The sequence below is a fragment of the Orbicella franksi genome, chromosome 1, assembly GCF_964199315.1.
Source record: "Orbicella franksi chromosome 1, jaOrbFran1.1, whole genome shotgun sequence".
In the NCBI taxonomy this organism is placed as follows: domain Eukaryota; kingdom Metazoa; phylum Cnidaria; class Anthozoa; order Scleractinia; family Merulinidae; genus Orbicella; species Orbicella franksi.
In genome coordinates, this window is record NC_138145.1 from 14,953,851 (window position 1) to 14,976,891 (window position 23,041).

General features: G+C 40.9%; 2 protein-coding genes and 2 pseudogenes across 2 annotated transcripts; 3 read left to right on the plus strand and 1 right to left on the minus strand.

Annotated features, from left to right (window-relative positions):
* Window positions 1-233: 233 nt before the first annotated feature.
* Window positions 234-5,610, plus strand: LOC145492239 (uncharacterized). The gene is made up of 4 exons (XM_081471599.1): window positions 234-1,071; window positions 1,499-2,128; window positions 2,807-3,061; window positions 3,223-5,610. The coding sequence occupies exons 1-4, from the start codon at window positions 727-729 to the stop codon at window positions 4,333-4,335; spliced, it is 2,343 nt and encodes a 780-aa protein (XP_081327725.1). The 5' UTR covers window positions 234-726; the 3' UTR covers window positions 4,336-5,610.
* Window positions 5,611-5,669: 59 nt separating this feature from the next.
* Window positions 5,670-8,288, minus strand: LOC145480901 (putative ATP-dependent DNA helicase Q1; annotated as a pseudogene).
* Window positions 8,289-14,493: 6,205 nt separating this feature from the next.
* Window positions 14,494-15,342, plus strand: LOC145480993 (uncharacterized; the record flags this gene model as incomplete). Its single annotated transcript, XM_081459390.1, has 1 exon — window positions 14,494-15,342. A coding segment is annotated over exon 1 (849 nt), but the record flags the coding sequence as incomplete, so codon positions are not given.
* Window positions 15,343-17,593: 2,251 nt separating this feature from the next.
* LOC145492251 (uncharacterized) lies at window positions 17,594-20,172 on the plus strand (annotated as a pseudogene).
* Window positions 20,173-23,041: the final 2,869 nt, after the last annotated feature.

Consider the following 23,041-nt stretch of genomic DNA (forward strand, 5'->3'; position numbering starts at 1 on the left):
ATGGCGAACGAAACGCCGAAAAAAATTGTGAATGAAAGTCTCAACTGCTTCACGTGTTCATCGCTGTGTTCTGTTGATGAAAGAATCTTTATTTTCGGAAAAAGTAGTCATAATTTCGCAGAAATTATAAAATCTGCGCTTAACATAGACATCAACTGCTAAAGTTACGATACGAACAATAACTTGTTTGTTTGCAAGACATCATGCTATACGCGGCTTTTAAAGTTTCAGCGAGCTACACGGAAAGTGGAGGAAATCAAAAAAGAAATTCAAGATGCCTTTCAAGCCAGGCCAAGGGCTAAACGCTTGCTTCGTCCTTCAGATGGGAATGACTATGAAATAAGCGACGTGCAGAGATCGCTATCAACAAATCGAGCGAAGGCATCGAGAACACTTCCATTTAGCAACATATCTACCACTTGTGCTTCTTCTTTTGGCAGTCAGCCACCACTTGCTGGAGTAAATCCACTTAGTCAAGTCCTTTCACCGATACAGAAAGCTGGTTCAAGTTATCGAGTATTTCCGCACGTTCAAACAACACAGGATTTTCTGCCTCCTTTGACATCAACCCCATCGCGCTTGTCGGTAAACCTCAAGGAAGGTGAGCAAGTAAGGCTTTCCGTGCAGTATCCCAGCAAAAACTTGAACAAAACGCTTCACGGAACTTATCAGATCGTTGGTAAAGCACTGGCTCATGGAGTTCCATCAACAATTGCGACAGCAGTAATGGACTGCCCGCCAGCAAGAAATCATATTGTCGAGAAGGTGATGAAAGTGGTCTCGAAGGAGGTAACTGGCCTATGTTCCAAAACAAACCCTTCGCTTCTTAGAAAAACGGGAAAAGAGGATCTGGAGAAGTTTGATATGGAGCATGTTTGCAAAGAGTGGCGAGAGAGAGCTCCAGTTTTTCACTCGTTCCTTCTCACTTCTGCTGCAAACAAGAGCACTAAAAGTTCCACGTGGTTAGGAAGCCTTGCTCTTGCAGGATCTGTTTTGTTAAAACAGAGAAATCGTGAAATGAGCGCCACTGCTGCAGTTATGGGTGTACTTCTCAAGAGTAAGGCAGTGGAGGTATGATTTTACATGTTTTAGTTATTCTATTTGCGACGTTAAACGGAATTGTTGGGCTGGATCGATTTGGTACTTTTAGTGCTACATGTAAGTTTACATGCAATTTTCCTTTTCTTCTCAACTAATTATTGGTATGAACATTAAAAATCTACACTTTACGTTAATCATATATGAGCTTATTACCCGACTCTGTGAAATTAGTTGATCCCTGATCATGAAAAAGGATGTTTATAAATTTCAATTGACCAAATTGAAAGTTCATGGTGTTTTCTTTTTTTCCAAAAAGCTTACAAGAAATAATGCTTTGCATGTTTTCATAGATGTAACACAATTTTTTTTAATGCAGAGGGAAATACGTTATGACATTCCTAAATCTCTGCTTTACAAATAAAAGTTATTGTTTTATAAAATTTCTTTCACATGACAGGCTAGCCTGAGCAGATTCAACAAGCTGAAACTTACTAACTCTAACCAGCAAACTTTGAGATCTCTGGACACACTGGGTGAAAACCATGACAGCTACCTGTTAAACACAAGGGAGAGGATCACGACGGAAAACACAGAACTGCACCTACTTAATGAGGAGATAAAGAGCCTAAATAGTCTACATGCTACTCATCTGTCCTCTAATTCTGGTTTAGCATGCAACTGCAGCCAACAAATTTCTGCACTCAGAAAACAAGCCTTCAAATTGGAGAAGTCCTCTTATCCTGGTTTTGTTGTTTCATTTGACAATTTGGATCTGCAGTTGCAAGGGAAAAATATGTCAGTGCAGTCCCAAAACCGTGATTACCACTGGGTCAATCATCAAATGATCGAGAATCGTGTTTCTGGTGCCCATCTCAACTCAAAAGGACCAAAGGCAGACCTCCAGGAAGTTTCCAACCTTAAATTCCTACCAACACTTGGAGATCAACAGCGGCAAAGAACAAACTATATCATACTTACAGGAAGAATCCTGGTTGACTACTTTGATGCCTTGGCTGCTCTGAAGGATGCAATCATCCTTCATATCCCCCACAAGTATACCAATGAAATGATGCAGAAGTCAAAGAAGGTTATTGTTTTTGAAATGTTAATAACTATTATATTAAGCACATCTTAACAATATAGATGTTGTAGGTCAAAATGAAATTCAGGTTAAAATGAAACTCCTTTGTCTCTTAACATGAATAATTATTTTCTTAGGGTTAGACAATGAAGGAAATTGAGAATCGAACTAGGTTAAACTCATTTTAACCTGAGTTTCATTTTGAGCTACAACATAAACACTAACTTAGGCTGTAACTGGTACCATGTACAGTGTAGATGTTTACCAGAGACCAACATTTTATAATTGTGTCAACAGAATGAATATTACACAATACATTAATAATTTGAGTAAAAACATAGTGAGTCACTAAGTCTTGCTGAAATTGACTTTATTATCTTTTCACTGAAGTTGTCAGATGAATATGAATTTAAAAGAAAAATAAAATGTATGAATAAATAAATTGATTAATAGCAGGTTTGGGATATTTCTTACATAAGGATTTCATTCCTGTCTTGTGTGAAACTTTCACTTAGGTGTGCCTCCTCAAAATAAAAATCTATTGGGTTTGTAACCTTGTCAATTTCCTGCCATCCAGGAGATAAAGTGGTTTGCATATGGCTTTGTTAAGGTTTTCGGGGCCTTCGTTTCACTACATGAGATTTTCACTGACCTTGAAATTTCATATAATTATTTTCCCGGTAGATTCCACTTGGTATCATGTTCAAGAATGAGAACATCAATGAAGACATGATGTCAATCCTTCAACAGTTCTTTTCATACCTGCCTAAAACTGGTGATGGAGGTGTTGATGGCCAGCTTTTCTCAGGTGATCAGTTAACTGTTGAAAGGGCAGTTAATGTCATTTCCTCGGTAGCAAATGGTTTTACCCCAGAAGATCGTTTGGAGGGTATTAACCTTCAGCTGGGTGATTGGCATGCTGCTGTGAAAGTACTCAGTGTAAGTACCAGTGCAATGTTTACTTTAGTCTCCTTCTGAGAGTGGTTGTCTTGATGTCACACGGTGCTCCCCCCTAAACATTGGCATTGAGGCACTGCGTGACACTCCCATAAACAGTTCCTAAGACTAATCAATATTAATTATTTACTGTTCTTTTACAGTTAATATTCTCCAGATTCTTCAGTGGAAAGTCCGACTCAGACATATGCACCCTGTTTTCAGACCGTACACTTATCAACAGAAGAAATGTAACTGGTGATCCACATTCTTCATACAGAGCCAACAGGGACTTTCTCTCTATCATCTTCCAGTCAAGGGTGATTGCAGCTGCAATGACAGTGTTGGGATTTGCTGATAAAACAAGTGCCCCAGCAAACTACCCTCTACCAACAGGCATGGAGAAAATGAGGAAGGCTGAGAGACTTGACTACCTCAATGAAATCTCTTCAAAGGTAGTCGATGCATTTGTTTTCCAGTCAAGTGCAGAGGTGAATGATCTTGTTGATGGTGTTTTGTCCGAAGAAGAGAGGGATGTTCTGCAGCGACAGGAACTGACTGCTGAAGGGAGATTTCCCTGCAGATTCCCAGGATGTAGCAAGTCGTTTAAGTATAATGGCAAAACAAGAAGGAGTCATGAACTGTCACATGACCCACCTGTTCAGGTTGACAATGACACCCTAGTGACCACATCATCAGCATGTACCACCCCTCCCAAAGAGAGCAAACCAGGCGATGATGTTTACAACTACAACTGTGCTCTTATGACAGATTGTTTTCTTTTCTTCAACTTTCTTGATGCCATTAAAGAAGGGGATGGGGCACGGATCATGAGACAGTACAAGTACATTATGCTGTATTGCAAGGCAGATGGATCCCATAGCACAAAGTATGCCCTAGAATGCTTATATCAGTTTTTCCTTATGCATGCACTTTTGTCTCAAAGAGACAGTGAGCGATTTGTCTGGAACAGATCTGTAAACAACAGTGGTAAAAAAGGCACCAACATCCCATTAGATGAAGACACAGAACACAGCAACAACTTTATAAAGCAAGGCATTAGAAATCTAGGTCCTAATGTCACTGAGAATGCTGTTCAGAGATTATCCCATGCAGAACGTCCAACAGCATCAATACTGGCAAATCTTGATGACAGCATCAAACGACTGTTACAATCAGGCAAACATTCCACTGCAAATCTGGAAAGGGATCTGAATGAGCTAGTCAAAAGAGCAGTTGAATTTAACATCTTCACAGAGCTTGAAGGACGCAGCTAAAAACAATTCTGCAGCTTCAAGAGGGACAGGCTTGCCAATTTGGATGCCTCTAGCTTGCACCACTGGATAAACAAGCACAAAAAAAACATTACATTGGGAATTAGGGCTAGATGAGAGTAGCACTTAATTTCAAATTTGTAATACCAATAGAGGAAAGGGAGGTAAATTCAAGGTAAAATGACAGGCCGGGGTGATTAAGATTAGTCTCTCCACAGACCCTCTATTTTTTCCAGTTTGTCGAAACTGCAAGCTTAGCAAAGTATTAACCTGACATGTGGGATACTTGTGCTAAAACACAAAGGGGTGGGGCTGGGAAAGATCAATTAACTCAAATTTAATTTGAGTTTAATGTATTTAAGCCTATTTCTCGTCCGTTCTTGCGCTCGCACCGCCTGCATACTTGAAGAAAGATGACTCACAGCAAAAAAAATACATAAATGTCTGTGGACAGGCTAATTTAAGATACCTTGAAGATTCAAAAAATGTTTTATAAAGTTTGAAATTTGGAATGCTCGCCCCATCAGATAAGTAAGTAAGTCCCTCTTATCCTAGTATCCCCCACAGCTGTTCTTTTGGGATTATCCTTTATGATGATATGTTAATAAGTAGGTCACATTTTATTGTCAACACATTTTATTATTTATCATTATCATTATCATCATCATCATTAGAGATTGCTGTAAATATGCCAAAATCCTCAACATTATTTAGAAATGGTTCTTGGAGGATCATTCCTCCACAAATCAACAAACAGCTAAACAACAGACCATTAAAGTGTAAATAATGTTATCCCATTATTTTTTCTTTTGTACCTCTCTACATAAAGGCAGTACAAAATATTAGTAAGGTCTGTTTTGAATCAATTGCTTTACACAATTGGCTTACAAAGTGTGTGCAACTTCTTCAGTTAATCTTACGTAAGACCAAAACCAATTGTGACTCACTCGTACTCATCTACCGGACTTTGGATGAGTTACATGTAATTACCATAATGATTCAATGTAGTGCCTGGGGCGCTTATTTATTTTTTGTACATCCAGGGAGGGTGCCTATTCAAGACAGGGTGCACATTCAGGACAGGACGCTTATTTCTTCTCCATCTCTGTCCTTTTTGATTAGCAAGAGTGATTAATTAGATTTTGGTTTAAAAACACTCAATTACAAACCAATCTCGTTGATTACCAGAATTCAAATGTAATCCCCTATTTTTGGCATTTTTAAGATAAATTTGTATACAATACTTGCCACTTCTGAAAGTAAAATAAAAGAATTATTTCTAGTTCTTACCATATGCATTTGACACACAGTTTCTTAATACATGTACCAAGGTCAGTCTATAGATCATCCATATTCATGGCCTCGACAGTTGCTAAAACAGCTGAAGGTACTTCAGTTTCTTCAAAATTATTGCAATCAGGTTTGATTTCTAGTAAAGAGTTTTCTAGTTGGGAAATAGACAAATTGTCAACAATCATGTCAATTAAGTCATTGTCTTGGAGGATTTCATTCCATTCATCAAGAAGCTCCTCATCAAAATCATATTCATTGTCCTCTAATCGAGTAAGATCAAATGACTGAATATCAGTACTCACATCATTACAAACATCATTGATAACTGAAAGTATCTCCAGCGCATGCCTCATGTCCCATATTTCCACAAATTTGTAAACATCAGGCAAACTGAAAATTATGTCTAAGTTATCCAACACTTGTGTGATTTGATGTTTAGAAAATCCTAGCATAAAATGCAAATTTGTGAGTGTCTTCACATCACCATGAGCTGTCATGTTTAACAGTTTGATTACAATGGACTTGTAATATTGAATTAGGCGACCTTCCACAGCTTTTCTTTGCTCTTCGTGCACTTTCCTTTTCTTCACTGAAGCAGGGTCTGCTTCTTCCTCTTGAGACACAGGAAATGATGAAAAACTGCCACAATCTGGCATACCACAATTGCATTCTGCCGCACAGTTATCACAGCAAAGATGTGGAACTTCATGCTGTCATGTTGTTGAATGAAAGTGCTTCAGCAACTCCTTTCTTCTGCAATGTGTAGTTTTCACAAATTGTTTCATATGGCCATCAACATGGGCAAGGAGGACTCCATGGTACAAAATGTACACAGCACTTTGAATACCATCCCTGCCTGCTCTACCTGTTTCCTGGATATATGCTTCCACATTTTTAGCAGGTCCATAATGAATTACTCTGTGCACTCCCTTACAGTCTACCCCCATTCCAAATGCAATTGTTGCGATCAACAATCTGATAGTTCCCGTCACTGACTGGAAGGAGAGAAGAATTTTTTCTTTGTTTGCAGAAGGTGTGCAAGAGTGAAGCATTTCAACTAGTACATTGGTTGAATCACTATCAATTCCATGATAAATATCCTTGCCAAGCATGCCTTTCACCATTCCATATATAACACTGCATTGCTTAATTGTCTGACAATAAATAATTGTCCTGTCACAAGATGTCCATTTTAATTTGAGCTCTTTAACCAACCACTCAAAATACAACTCATGGTCAGCATCTTTTTGCATGCACTTTACAATGTAGGTAACATTTGGCTTATTCGGGCCTTCCTGAACCTCAAATGGTTTCTCCATGAGGAGAATGTTTAAAATGGTTTCTTTGGTCAGTTTTGTAGCTGTTGCAGTCAAAGCAATCATCTTAGCATTTGGAGCTAATGATCGTAGCTCGTGAAGGTGGCCATAGCACTCACGGAATGCTTTTGTTTTATTGTCTTCTGACATTCCCCTGAAAAATGCAATAAAACAAGACTAACCTTTCTGTTTTAAGATTTGGTTTGCCACACAATACATTTGTCACATAAATTAAATTGCTTTCTTTTAAGAATGTCTCAGGTAAGATATGATTACATGACTTGCATAAAGTACATTGCATGGTATAATTCCCTGAAAGAAAAAAAATTCCCTGAAAGGATTCATCCTGTTTTGTTTTGCTTCACTAGCCATTATCAAATCACAGTTCACAATAACCTCAAATTCAACTGAACACTAAATAAGTTTGTTCAAGATTATGAAGGTAATATATCAGGCTAACTTATATGTGGTATTCCACAACACACCTTTTCAAAAAAATACACGCGTGAACTGTGAGTTAGTTATTCTGCCTTTTAGTAATAAATTGTTCAGAACATGTGAAATATATATTCATATGTAAGCTTACATATATTTATCATTACTCCATTTCCTCCCCTGTATTAAGTTAAACGTGTTGTTAAAATGGAAAACATATTATAACTTGAACTTACCACTGCCGTATGACGTGTGCTTCATCGACAGCAACGGCACAAAGTTTACTCGAGTAGACATCATTGCTCAACATGCATCGCCAGCGTTCGTTCATGAGCCATGCTTCAGGGGAGCCATATACGATGGAATATTCGCCTTTCTCAATCTTTGAACGGTCAGCTTCTGAATCGGAAGAAATGTTAACGGCAGACAGACCAAGACTTTGCAAATATTTCACTTGGTCATCCATAAGACTAACCAAGGGAGACACGACAACCACAATGTGACCATTCACGTTGGAAACGTGGTCAAACACGAGCGGGAGAGCCTGATAAATTAAAGATTTCCTAGAACCTGTGGGCAAATTAACGAAGATATCGTCCCTCTCGAAGACAGCTTTCCGAATTGCAAGCTTCTGGTAAGCATTTAGTTCCGCAATTTTGAACTTGGAAGACGCTAGATGGAACGCTTCTTCAAGAGCCGCCATTGTCGCCATGTTTAGTTGTGACTTTCCCACCATGCGATGGGACGATAGAAACTGATCTCTGATTGGACAAGTCTCAAAGGGTGAATTTGGCGCGAAAACGTTCTTGAAAATGAAACGGAAGCTGTGATAGGCTACACAATGGAAAGGAATGTTGTTCGGATGTGAGCAGCCGTTTCTTTGGGGGGAGCGTTGCGTGACATCCCAAAAAACGGCTGCGAAGGAGACTAAGGAAAAACGAGATGCCCCCAAAACGTCCTAAGTTGATTCAATATGAATCATCCGGCCATTGGAAAAGTCGAGACTGCGTTTGATGTGATTTAATTGATTCATTGCAGGAGCCATAATCAGGGACGGAGACCGTAAGTTTTGGGATCCGCGCGCACCTATGATATGGGACAATTTTTCTATTTTTAGAACAAATTGCGCCATCCTGACGTCATATATCCACGCGGATCCGCGCACATGTCGGGGGCTCTCGCGTGGATGTTGTCACGTTGCATGATCAAATGGTGAGAGTTGAGAGATTCTCTTGCAGATTTTTCACAGCGATGGCAGGGAATAAGGCGGAGAATAAGAACCAGGTCCCTTATATGTAGTTTTATGCTCTGAGCTAATGGAAAAGGTGGGTTTTTCAGGGTCGAAAACAAGACTTCAATCTCGCGCTGGGAATGAATAATAAGATCTGCTCGCGCTAGTTGTAAGCTTACGCGTATGTTTTTGCGTTTGTTCTGACTTAAGAATATAGCAAGAAAACTCTCTACTCTGGTATCGTGTTAATTTGTGAGTTTCTCAGACAATGATTCATCATAACCAAAACCTGTTTTGATGGTTTCTTATTGTTTCTGCTTGTTTGGTGAGTTTGCAAAAGTTTTTGAAAGGAAAGTCTGACGCGTACAATTAGCTCATTTGCATAGTGCAGCGCGTGCACTTTCAAGTCCGAGTCGGTGTTTTCAATTGTCAACAAATCTCGACAAAGATTCCTTTCGTTATCTTTTGTGCTGAGATGCTGCAACAAATTTTACGAACGCAAAAAAGGCTACTAACATCATGTTTGTTTCTTCAACATGAGCATAGTGAAGTTTTACACTGCGAAAATGAAAATAGACAAGGAGTTTTGATAATTCAATCAACAAAATCGAAATCGTTATTCGAAGTTGATTAAAGAAAGCGTCATCGTAACTTTGCTGATTATTTCTGCTTTATTCACATATTTTCAGCTTAGCTTTTAATATGTTCTCAAACATTTATCAATCTTAAACATATTTAAAAACTATAGAGTTATTGTTTGAGTTCGATGTACACTTTCACATGAAAGTGCGGCGGAACACACGATACAATTTGTCATGTTTACTGCCTGTACAAAACACGCATCGGCGGGCGCTCTCATTCATCGACAACAGAGAATTTACTAGATCTTTACACGAATAAAACTGAGCAATATCTACGGACGTAAAGTTATTGGGCCTTGACGGAACATCAAACGTTGCTTACAATTCAGACGAAACTCAAACTAGCAATTATTTTGTTTTACTTTTCGGTCGCGATAGACTGGCAAATTCCTCGCAAGCGTGTAAGAAGAGGAGCTAGGAAAGTCATTTTGTATGAAGTCCTGAAGCTCTGCTATATCTAAATATATCCAGCTAGTTTTTTGCTGTGTAATGGAAAAGCTGTTAATCTTAAACAAATGTGAAATTTAGAGTGGAGTAATGTACAGCTCATGTAAAAGAAGCAATCCGTCGGAACACAACTTGGTCAGCGATATATATAAGCTTAAAGCGGAATATCCCTAAATTCGACACTGTCTTACTTCACTCAAACTGGAGCAGCTTACGACGAAAATACTTAAGCAAAATTCCAACAGACGTAAACACGTTGAGTTGTGGGCCAAAAGCATAAAAAATTTCGGGAATTTCGGACGCCATTTCCCCCGCGCGACATTCGCAAAAATCCTCGCAGCATGTACGCGCGTGTGCCGCAGGCGATGGCGCAATTTGTTCTAAAAATAGAATTATTGTCCCATATCATGGGGACAACCCCAATACTAGAAATGGCGCGTGCTTACGGTCTCCGTCCCCGATTATGGCTCCTGTTCATTGATATTAACTTGAATGAAGTTCACAAAATGTCCGTCCATGAGGCCAGACTTTGGAACAGGCTTGACAATGAAGTTAGAAATATTAACTCACTTCACGCTTTTCAAAGAACAATTAGGAAAATGCCACGTGAATTTTACAGTTTTTAAATACGTATCAGCTTTTAAATCTTTCTACACTGTAAATTCAAAAGATCTGTTTCAGCCCCAAAGTGCTGATTCAGTTCTATGGCCCCTGGGGCTGATTTGACCCCTCGAGGGGCCATTTTGTTAACTTGGTCTATATCCACCCTAATAAAAACCCTTTCTGCCCCACCAAAAACTGATTTGGCCCACGGTGTACAATAATTCTGCCACTTGGTGCGTATCAGTCCCTATCACTAGAGCCGTTTTGACTCAAACTGGTAGACCTATTTCCGTTCAAGTCTAGTTGGCTCCAATTGAGGGCCGTCTAAGCTCCTATTAATGGAGCCGTTTTGACATCGCAAAGCAGAGCCATTTTGTTTCCACCAAAACTGCCCCAACCAGTAGAGCCATTCTGACTCTGACTGATACAACCATTTCCATTTTATCCAAGATGGGCCCAATTAAGGGTAGGTTCTGCTCTTATTCATAGAGCCTTTTGAATTACTGGAATGTAATGTAAACCAAAAAGTGACCGGGAGAAAAACAAGTCTTCTTTGAAATTTATTTTATAATTTCCACCTCACACTTATGGTGCTTGATTACCGTTATAGTTAGCTGCATGATGAGTTAAAGAGCCATTCAGATACATGTAATGCTACAGAAAGGTTTAGATTCCCAGGCAACCAGTTAATCAATCAATATATCTATCTATCTATCAATCTGTCACTCACTCAATCAGTCAATTAATCAGCTTATTTCCGCAAAAACGTGACCAGACGGTCATTTCGCAACCGGCTTTGCAGACCTTTGCAATCATCCAATTAAAATGTCTTCCAGGAAGTCTTCCACAAGGTTATCTTTATTCTTATGTTGCCTTACATGTGACCCTGGGAGGGGTACTCCCAGAAAAAAATTTGGTGGGGGTGTGCGGTGAGCTTCTTGAAACCCTCACCCTATTTCAGATCCAACCCAAAATTTGATGCCCTATAGCTCAGATCCCTAAAGTCCGTTACGATAGGTACAAGTCCACCGTTGTCGATGTTGGTAGTCTTAATTGTAATGATAAAGAAGTGCTTTCTTCTAAAAACACTCCCAATTCAATACCAGAGTGCACAAACCATACTCTATTTCAAACTAGAATGACTCAAAAACCATACCCTTTGGTGGCCCACATACCTATATAGCCCATGTAAGGGAGTACCCCCGGGATGTTTTGTGTGAGTATTGGGAAACCGAACTATTCAGTAGGTCATCTGAGGTCGCTATCTTGAATGGCGCTTTCAAGGTTTTATTTCAGACCCCCTAAAGCTCGGCACGTGACAAGCCGTTGCGGAACGTACACGATTTTGATGGTCTAAATACAATGATAAAGAAGTAGCTTCTTCAAAAAACACTCCCATTTCAAGACCAGAGTGCACAAATCATACTCTATTTCAAACCAGAATGGCTCAAAAACTATACCCTTTGGCGCCGATTATACCTGTATAATCCATATGAGGGAATACCCCCGGGTTACGTGGACACCAAATTGACAGTAACTATTGGGTTATTCAAGGTCGCTATGTTGAATGGTGCTTTTAACTACAAATGGGAAATGATAGACAGCCACGATAGGTTGTCCAACAGAAGCAAAGATAGTTGTAGTCGTAAACTTCTCATTGGTGCCCATGATTGTGTACTCCAGCCTGCCTTTTGTCCATTTTTGGTAGAAAGGTTGCATCTCCCCTGGCGCCCTTTCAATCGCCGTGCTTATGATCAAGGAAACATACAGTGACCGCTTAAAGATGGAGTACTTTGCCAAATCGTTTTCTAAAGATGAAGTCAAGTCATGGCTGGAGGCAAACGGGTTTTCAACAGCAACCATCGAAAGGATATCAGGTACTTGAGTCGACATGCTTTCGCATTTACAACTGAACCGGAGTTGAAGCCCATGTCATTCCCCGTGCTCCTGTTCAATTAGTCAATTTTTTTTTTTAGATTTGATTTATTATGATCTACTTGATGGAGGTGACATAGTTGCAGTATGTGAGGATGACAAAGAATGTTGTTTTTATTTCCCGGAGTTCAAGGAACGATCAAGATTCAAGGGTCTTCTCACAGTTGTCAAGGCAGAAACAGGAAAATCAGGCAAGAACATTTACAACTTTGTGATTATCATTTTCCCGCGAAAGAGTCTGGATACAAACCTACGTCACTTCGAGAAATCTTTGAGAGCGCTCTTCCAAAACGCGCATGTCAAATCTTTAGGCGGGAGGCTTCCAACGGAAAATTTAGTCACTGTGCGAATTCTTAGTTTGATTTTCACTAGCCTTGGCGATTTTACTGCGAAGGAAAGTCATTTTGTGGAATGCCGATTCCGTTGTCTTAATAATTGGCGCCACTTGTATCTAAAAGGGGACAACTGATTGCATCGCCGTTTTATAATTTACTACTTAAGCTTAAGCTTACTTGTAGTGGTTTTGGCTTTGTCAAAACGCTTAATTTGTGACACACCCCCCTAGTGTGGTTCATGTCTTTTCGCAGTCGAGTCAGGTTTCTCCTCGGTCATATCGAGTTCAGCGTCGTCTCAAAGGTCAGTTGTGGTTTCTCCTCGCTAGTTTTAGCATCTCCGAGGTTAGTTCTCCGTTTGTTCTTTTCACATCACCGCGTCCTCAAGCCATGGCTGCCAAATCTACACGTTCATCCAGCCAAAAGGCCTCTTCCCTCCTTTTTCCAGAGGACATCGAAAACCTGTCAGTCCTGTTGGGATCTGTTGGAAGAGCCAGCTTCCATTCCACAGAATACTGGTGCTAAACCGAAAAAGAAATCGAGCAAGAAAGCTTCGCCGCCCGCAGAGGATCCGTCCGCTTCTGTGGAAAACCAGATTCGTTTGGAGGTTCTGCGTAAGGAAAATCTGGCCATGCAGTTGAAAATTGCTGAGACGCAGTCGCAATTGGCACAGCTCAACGTTTCGCCTTCAGCTTGTGGAGCTGTGGCAACCACACCCCCATCTTCTCCGCAGAAGTTGCAATCTGCTCTCGCGCCGAACGCATCCTCATCGCCTAGTTGGCCTCCAGAGTTCGGGGCGATCTCTTCTCACGATCAGCTTCGTTCAAGGAAAAAGGCTGCTGCTTCGTTGCCGAACAATTTCCTGTTCTCCGCCAAAGGTACGGTGGATTATGATAAGTTAGAGTTAGCAGGGTTTGTGTGTGGATTTCTAGAGTTTTACAAGGAGCAACCGGAGGCCTCGAAAGGCCCCCTTTTAAAACATTTGCAGTTATTAATGGAGCGTGATATCACGTATTCGTGGGTTAGCGTTCGAAATTTTCATCTGTCCGTCAACACGGCTGTGGAACAGGGCCGTTTGTCGTGGTCGAGCTCTGAAAGCATTCGTGAACGGGCCCAAACCTTTTTCACCCATCAAGATCTGCGTTCCAACAATTTCAATCCTTCTCGAAGCAGCTCCATTCCAGCCCGCAACAAAGCGAAAGATCTCCTTTGTAAAGAGTGGAATTTTTCTGGAAAATGTAGTTGCTCTATTTCTGATGCGTCGTATAAAGCAGTACATCGCTGTCGCGTTTGCGACTCTCCAGACCATGCCATGCTCACATGCACCAAACGCAAATACCCATTTCCTTCGTCGCAGTCATCTTCCCCTTCTTGTTCGACTTCTACCGGCTCCGATCAGAGCTCTTGACTAACCTCACTCGTCGCCCTCTCTAACGAAGTTAAGGCGTTTGGTGTACCAAATTTCTTGGGCGCTAAGCGGCCGGTTCGGTCGCGTTTTAACATTTACAGTTGGTCTCAATATCTAGAACATTATCAGGATCGATCCATTATTGATTTTCTTCGTTACGGTTGGCCGATGAATTATCAATCACACGTTCTGGCTTCTTCTTCCCTTCGAAATCATCCATCTGCTGTTAAGAACTCAGCGTACCTCTCGACCTATATTAGCAAGGAACTTTCTTATCAATCAGTATTTGGTCCATTTCGCTCTAACCCTTTCCATACGGATTGTGTCATTTCTCCACTACTCTGCGTACCGAAGCGTGACTCTGACAAGTTTCGTGTTGTTCACGACCTCAGCTTTCCCGAAGGTAATTCAGTGAACGACGGAATTAGTAAAGACCATTATCTCGAGCAGTTTTTCAAATTACGCCTTCCTGGTATCGACCGTTTAGTAGAATTCATCAACATCAAGGGTCGCTGATGTCATGTCTTTAAAAAAGATCTTCGGCGCGCGTATCGTCATACCTATTGACCCTAACGATTACCCTTTGTTAGGGATGTACATTGATGGTTCATTGTACTTTCACACTGCTCTGCCATTTGGCCTGCGTTCAGCTACTATGATCTGTCAACGCACCACCAAGAGCGTCGTGTACATTTTAAACTCTGAAGGCATTTCCGTCGACGTTTACATTGATGACTTCTATGGCGCAGAATGTACAGCTTCGTCCGAGCAGGCTTTTCAACGTTTGAATTCTTTGTTCGACGAGTTAGGCATTATAGCCGCTTCCGAGAAAGATTCTCCTCCATGTCACGAAATGCTTTGCCTGGGTATTTGGGTCAACACCTTGGACATGACTTTATCTGTTCCTGCGTTTCGCGTTTCTGAGCTTCAACAAGAACTTCACGCGTGGTCGGTGAAACCATCCTTTACGAAGCGCGAGCTCCAGCGGCTACTTGGTAAATTATCATACGTCTCCGCTTGCGTTCGTCCAGGCAGGGCTTTTATGAGTCGCCTCCTCAATGCCCTTCGTTCGTGCTCTTCTTCTCCTCGGCGTACTATTTATCCTATTTCGGATGAACTTCGTGGATGTTTTTTTCTTTCTCATTACAATGGCATCTCTGCTATTCCTTGTGATCTCATCATTTCTAACCCGGAGCAGTTCACCACTGACGCTTGTCTGACTGGTTGCGGGGCGGTTTGTTTCGGCGAGTGTTTCCACAGAGAGTTTCCGGATTTCATTCTCAACCAAGGTCGCCACATCAACGAATTGGCTATCTTTAAAACGGGGATCGGGGAATCGGGGAATCGGGGAATCGGGGAATCGGGGAATCGGGGAATCGGGGAATCGGGGAATCGGGGAATCGGGGAATCGGGGAATCGGGGAATCGGGGAATCGGGGAATCGGGGAATCGGGGAATCGGGGAATCGGGGAATCGGGGAATCGGGGAATCGGGGAATCGGGGAATCGGGGAATCGGGGAATCGGGGAATCGGGGAATCGGGGAATCGGGGAATCGGGGAATCGGGGAATCGGGGAATCGGGGAATCGGGGAATCGGGGAATCGGGGAATCGGGGAATCGGGGAATCGGGGAATCGGGGAATCGGGGAATCGGGGAATCGGGGAATCGGGGAATCGGGGAATCGGGGAATCGGGGAATCGGGGAATCGGGGAATCGGGGAATCGGGGAATCGGGGAATCGGGGAATCGGGGAATCGGGGAATCGGGGAATCGGGGAATCGGGGAATCGGGGAATCGGGGAATCGGGGAATCGGAGAATCGAGGAATCGGGGTATCGGGGAATCGGGGAATCGGGGAATCGGGGAATCGGGGAATCGGGGAATCGGGGAATCTGTTTCGACTTTCTCTCCTTGTTCCTGGTTTTTGTGATAAAAACGGCTCCAAACGACCCTTCCCCTATCACATCTTGTTCGCCGAGATCATTCCATTTAAACTGTGGAAGGCCTTCAAAGCGACCGATTCTTTCTTCTTTAAAGTGAATGCAATGGGCACTTTGAAATTGTCTTCGCACGACTGCATGGCGTAGAAAGAGGTATCATTAAGCACACAATGACGGATTATACGCGAAATTCGCCGGCACATCGTTCGGGCATCGAGCATCGAATTACTTTATTGCTGGTTTTCAGTGAGTGTCACGCCGTTCGGAATAAATCAAAATAAAAAATCAAAACAGTTCAAATGATAAAGTCCGGAATCTTGAAGAGAAAGAAGATAAATATGCAAAGACTTTCGCCAAGATTCAGGTCACACCAATGTTTCTTACGCAAGATATGCGGAGAAATTTTTTACCCAAATTTATAGAGATTTTGATGGAGACGCCATGCTGGCGCCCATCCGGATGGCGGCCGGAAACCAACAGAAACATCTATCACTGAGTTTTGCTACAAAAGCGTGAATTTATCTCTTCAGGAACTCAAAAACATTTTAAAAGTAATACTTTTTCTAATACATGAACTGTTCAGATAGCCAAATTCCCCGAAATAAGTCACTCTTTTAAACAACATGACAGCTTTATTGCCCGTCATGTAAATGCCGCGTCACGCAAACGCTTAGAAATTCAAGCGTAGTCTATTACAAAACCAAGAACCCACTTGGAGCGAAAATTTGCATGAATATTAGTTTCCAGCTGCTCTTATACATCATGAAAGTAAAATCTCAGGATGATTAATAGTTTTGTAGTTTGAATTTCAGCTACGTCATGTGAACCAGATTTAGGGGACTGTTGATTTATCGATTAAATAACCAAAAAACGTGTTTTCCCTGCCATATATTTGTCGTTAAGTCCTAAGTCCTACCATTAGCATTAGCACATGATAAGGCTACGACAAATATCCATCGCTGTGAAACGGGGTTAAGATAAATCCAGGCGGTTCGATTCTTTGGTCGGCGGTCTAGCGGATCTCAAAGAGTGAGAATAGAGATTTGAACCGCTCCATTATCCCGCTAAACCGATGTGCTTTAATAGCGTGCAATATAATTACAATGAATAAATACCACAACTGTCTCTGTACCTGTTGAGTTGATACATGTCACAGAATAAATGGCTTCCGGTGGGAAACTGAGAGATTCTCGTTCACTTCTAAGTGAAGATTAACGCTATTAACTATTCCCCGTTTTAAAGATTCCCGCTTTTAAAGATTCCCCATTTTAAAGATTCCCGCTTTTAAAGATTCCCCGTTTTAAAGATTCCCGCTTTTAAAGATTCCCCGTTTTAAAGATTCCCGCTTTTAAAGATTCCCCGTTTTAAAGATTCCCGCTTTTAAAAATTCCACATTTTAAAGATTCCCGCTTTTAAAGATTCCTCATTTTAAAGATTCCCGCTTTTAAAGATTCCCCATTTTAAAGATTCCACTTTTAAAGATTCCCCATTTTAAAGATTCCCGCTTTTAAAGATTCCCCGTTTTAAAGATTCCCGCTTTTAAAGATTCCCCGTTTTAAAGATTCCCGCTTTTAAAGATTCCTCATTTTAAAGATTCCCGCTTTTAAAGATTCCCCATTTTAAAGATTCCCGCTTTTAAAGATTCCTCATTTTAAAGATTCCCGCTTTTAAAGATTCCCCATTTTAAAGATTCCCGCTTTTAAAGATTCCCGCTTTTAAAGATTCCTCATTTTAAAGATTCCCGCTTTTAAAGATTCCCCAGTTTAAAGATTCCCCGTTCCCCGTTCCCCGTTCCCCGTTCCCCGTTCCCCGTTCCCCGTTCCCCGTTCCCCGTTCCCCGTTCCCATTCCCATTCCCATTCCCCGATTCCCCGATTCCCCGATTCCCCGATTCCCCGATTCTCCGATTCTCCGATTCTCCGATTCCCCGATTCCCCGATTCTCCGATTCCCCGATTCCCCGATTCCCCGATTCCCCGATTCCCCGATTCCCCGATTCCCCGATTCCCCGATTCCCCGATTCCCCGATTCCCCGATTCCCCGATTCCCCGATTCCCCGATTCCCCGATTCCCCGATTCCCCGATTCCCCGATTCCCCGATTCCCCAATTCCCCGATTCCCCGATTCCCCGATTCCCCGATTCCCCGATTCCCCGTTCCTCGTTTTAAAGATAGCCTCAACGAATTAGAGCTGCTCACTATCGTCGTTTCTATCAATCTGTGGACGCACAAGCTTCAAGGTCTTGGAGTAGAGCTTCTAACCGATAATGCTACCTGCGTTTCAGTCATACTCTCAACACTCGTCTAATGTTTTCATGCAGCGCTGCTTACGAGAACTCTGGCTGCTCCTTGCTTTGCATAAGATCCAGCTCAGTGTGCGTTCGGTTCGCGGGTGCGACAACTGGTTAGCTGACTCGCTCAGTAGATTCCACACAGGCAATTTTTGTTCCCAATTCCACTCACTGGCTGCAGATTTATCCCTTACAGAATGCACCGTGCCAGACAGTTTGTTTCTGTTCGCAGTCGAGTAGCTGGGCTCATGGAACTATCCACTGTTCTTTGTTTTGCAGAGAGTGCTGCCCCACTTTTGGACTATGCTTGCAAGATTCAGTTCTTTGCATTTCAAGAGTCAACCAAGAGGAACATGAGAACTCAATTGAACGCTTATCTTTTATTTTGTGATCCCTTTGCTTTAATCTCGTTTCCTGTTTCAAAGCAGACTTTTTTTAGCATATTTAGCTTTCCTGTCGAAATCGTTATCTTGTTATCGTTCTTTAATTAACTACATCAATATTCTTAGGCATATCAACAGGTCACTAGGAGCTGATTTCTCCTTTATGCATGACTATGATGCTTTTCTTACGCAGCGGGCTCTCCGTCGTGTTATGGGTGATTCAGTACATTTCACTCATCCGGTGACTGTTGATATTCTTCTGAATGTATTTCATCATTTTGATTGGTCCTCTCAATTGCATATTTGCATGCATGCGGCTTTCCTAGTTGCCTTTTTTTCCTTTCTTAGAATTTCTAATTTAGTACCTTGCACTTTAGCTTCCTGTCAGTCCGACAACGCTTATTTCCTTAAGCGCGAAGATGTTTCTTTCACTGCGTCAAGAGCGGTTCTTAGGGTGTATAGGACCAAAACTATTCAATTTAAACAGCGTGCTCTAGAAATCCCTTTACCGTTCATCCCCAATTCCGTATTGTGTCCAGTCACAGCACTTCAGAGTTATTTTGGCGCAGTACCTAGCCAGGCTAGTTCGCCCTTGTTCGTTGTCAATCACTGTGGTTCGCTTAAGCCTTTACTCGCCGCTCATTTCAATCGGTTCTTAAAATCTTGTGTCGCCGCTGTGGGTCTTAACCCGTCCAATTTTTCATCTGGCAGTTTTTCGCCAGGGCGGCGCCACTTTTGCTTTCAATTGCGGCGCTCCCACCGAATTTATTAAGGCACAGGGCGATTGGTACTTACCAGTACATTGCTTCTACTTACCAGTAGAAGCAATGCTCCAAATAATCAATTTCTATTTTTTTTTTTCCTTGCCATGCGTTACTTTGGTCGAGATTATCTATCAGGTGTGTGTGCAAATTTAGCTTTATTCTGAAGTATACTGTCAACCTCTTTTCTGGGAAGAAATAAGTTATTACTCTAGAGCTCCAACACGTTGAAATTAAATATACTTCTTCTAGTGCAAGAACTATTCAGTTAGCAAAAACTAAAGCAATAACTCATTTTTGGACCTACACAACAGCCTTTTCGGGCCGCCATTTAACTAGTCATGCAACGCAAAAGCTTGGAAATTGAAATGTGCTCTATTACAAAACAAAGAACCCTGTTGAGCTAAAACATTGTAAAACGTCAAGTTCCTAAAGGGCCTTATATCTGATAAAACTAAAACCGAGAATTATTGATTATCGGCAATTTAGTCATTACCAAGAGTCTTCACTGAAAAAAATAAAAAGATAAGTCTTTAGTAAACTTGCCAACAGCTAGGCAAATAGTAGTAAGTATTTTATTTGGACATTGGATAGAGTAATAGCCTGTGGCAAACAAACTAAATAAAATGTCTGTAACTATGCCATGTGAGGGTCTTTAACAGCGATAGATATCAATGACCCAGCAACCATCACTATCTCTATATTCGGCTTCCAGTATTTCGTCATTATGTTATACAAATATGTAAGTATTTTACATGTAGTTTAATTTGGTAAATTATATGTAGTAAGGTGACTCACCTTTGTTTGCTTGTTTTTTTTTTTATTATTTTTTTTTTATTTTTACAGAGAACTGCTGCTCATGAACTAACCATATTTGTGCAACCACAAATTGTTGGGATTGGAGAGGGGTTTGACCTTGACAAACTTTATGTAGTGTGTGAAGGAACAGTGTTGTGTACTATTCCACATCAGAGCATCGTGGACAGCATTGTGGCTTTGCTGTCATCATTTTATATATTTAACATGGTATATAAGGACAGCAAAGCCATATTGTCTTTCTTAGAGCAGGCTTTAATGGGGATTGGCAGAGGCCACACCTTGCTGAGCGTTAACACCCTATTTAATGACATTTCTGATTTGTAAATCAATTGACATGATCAATCAATCAATCAATCAGCTTTATCTAAAAACAACACATCACTTCAATTTTAAAGAGAACTGCTTCAGTTGTTGATGCTCCCTGCCATGTTTGTGCAACCACAAATTGTTGGAATTGGAGAGCGGTTTAACCTTGACAAACTTTATATAGTGTGTGAAGGAACAGTGTTGTGCACTATTCCACATCAGAGCATCGTGGACAGCATTGTGGCTTTGCTGTCACCATTTTATATATTTAACATGGTATATAAAGACAGCAAAGCCATATTGTCTTTCTTAGAGCAGGCTTTAATGGGGATTGGCAGAGCTCACACCTTGCTGAGCATCAACACCCTATTTAATGATATTTCTGATTTGTAAATCAATTGACATGATCAATCAATCAATCAATCAGCTTTATCTAAAAACAACACATCACTTCAGTTTTAAAGAGAACTGTTTCAGTTGTTGATGCTCCCTGTCATGTCTGTGCAACAACAAATTTCTGCCATTGTAAAAGGGTTTGACTAGACAAACTTTTTATCGTGTGTGAAAGAATAGTGTTGTGTAGTATTCCACACCAGAGCATTGTGGACAGCATCGTGGCTTTGCTGTCATCATTTTACATATTTAAGGGTGAAGTATCACAGGATTTGGGGTGATTTCATAACCCAAAAACCGTTTAACAGGAACCTGAAAGCAATGGCTAACTTTTGTTATAATAACCTCCCTAGAGTATTAAAATTGTTGCCGCGTGTCTTTGACCATAGATTGACTAAGTCAGAATGGATTACAACTTGAAAAATCTTAGGCTAATGTTTTTCAAGTTCTCACATTTTTTCTCCAATTATGTGCTATAACAACTCATGCTTTGTCACTCTTTCAGTCGATTTCCTTCTCTTGGTGTTCTGGTAACGTTTTGTTACTAAGTAAAGGCATTATAGCACAATTTTGACCCAGTTAGATCAAATTCCCCATGATACTTCCCCTTTAACATGGTATATAAAGACAGCAAAGCCATATTGTCTTTCTCAGAGTAGGCATTAAAGGGCATTGGCAGAGGCCACACTTTGGTGAGCGTCAACACCCTCTTTTCTGAGTTGTAATCACTTGTATATTACTGAAGTTAAGGAGATAAATATAATCTATCAAGCAAGTCTCATAAAGGTCCGATTCAAACTTTAGCATATATAAATTGCAATTTTTGCACAGAAACGTATGGCATGCTGGCAGTGAATAGAGTCTTTCAATAGCTGTTTTATCCACAGTCATTTTGTGTTCTGTTTAGTTTACCAACAATGTTAGTGAGAAAATAAAATATTTTTATTTTGTTCACAAAACGTGTCTACTGTGTATATATGCCTGTTGTGGTTCTTAGATAGTTTAAACTTTTTTTTTATTTAAGCTGACTAGGGTGTCATGATAAGTGTAAATCAACCACAAAATTAGAATGATTCTAGGGTAGGTGGTAGTTGATTTTAGTCCTCCAATAGCTGTTTTAGACTCTGTTGAGTCTTAAGCAGATCTAAAGTGAAGAGTCCTTTAGACAACATTGGTGGTGATTCAGCCCTGAAAAGTGCATTCAATTTGGCATTATATGGGCTAAATCAGTCTCCCATTGTGGCCATTGTTTCCCCTTTATACAGGTTTTAAATGGCTCAAATGGGGCCAGTTTAACAATGTTAATATCCATTTTAGTCCTTGTAAGAGGACTATTTCAAATAATTAAGGTGCAAAACAGCTCAAAAAGAATGTTGTTTCAGACAGAATGGTGCTAATTAAGTCATTTAGAGTACATTTGTTTTGAACATTAATTGGGCTAAATTGGCCACAAAATATGGGCCAATTTTCTTCCTTTTTGGAGGCATGAAACGGCTCGAGAAGGGCTAATTTAACCATCCAAAAGCACCATTTCAACCCCTTCAAAAACCAAAGTTACCCCCCATTTTTCTGAAATAGCTCTTCTGTGTCTTCGTTTCGACTACCTTAATTATACAGGGCTATTTCTGCCCTGTTTACTGGAGCCAAAAGAACTCTATTCCAAATGGGCTAAATCAGACCCAAAAATAGTACTGTATTTTACTCACCGAAACGGCCCCATTTTTGTGTCTAAAACAGATCTTTTTGAGTTACAGTGTATTGTTCTATAGTTTGCCGAACTTGTGCTATTTTTTGTAATCAATAGTTCCCTTCTTTGCAAACAGCTTTTGGTTAGTATTTTAGCTAGGTTTTTTTTTATAATTTTTTTTTTTAATTTTTAGACACGCCCACATCAGCAGCTAGCGTTGCTGTTATGTTTTTATCTGGTAATTAAATCAAACCGACGTTCTGTATTACAACTTGAATTGATAACTTTTTCAGTTATATATTGTATTAGGCTGAATTTTGATGCATCGAAATTGGTCTCTTAGTTAATTATTTATACCTTTCTCTCTCTGCCAACAACATAGCCCTATAAATGCTTCCTCGCCTGAGCTCTGTTTACTGAGCAACAATAAAGTGGAGGAGGACAGGGGGGCGGGAGCCCGGGAGAATAGGGGGCGAGAGGGGTACGGGAGGCGG

What these genes read in the sequence shown, in the direction of transcription:
- LOC145492239 (XM_081471599.1), top strand. Translation starts at nt 727, where the DNA reads ATGGACTGCCCGCCAGCAAGAAATCATATTGTCGAGAAGGTGATGAAA. An exon ending in TGATGCAGAAGTCAAAGAAG is followed by an intron (nt 2,129 to 2,806) that starts GTTATTGTTTTT and finishes TTTTCCCGGTAG; the next exon opens with ATTCCACTTGGTATCATGTT. An exon ending in CTGCTGTGAAAGTACTCAGT is followed by an intron (nt 3,062 to 3,222) that starts GTAAGTACCAGT and finishes GTTCTTTTACAG; the next exon opens with TTAATATTCTCCAGATTCTT.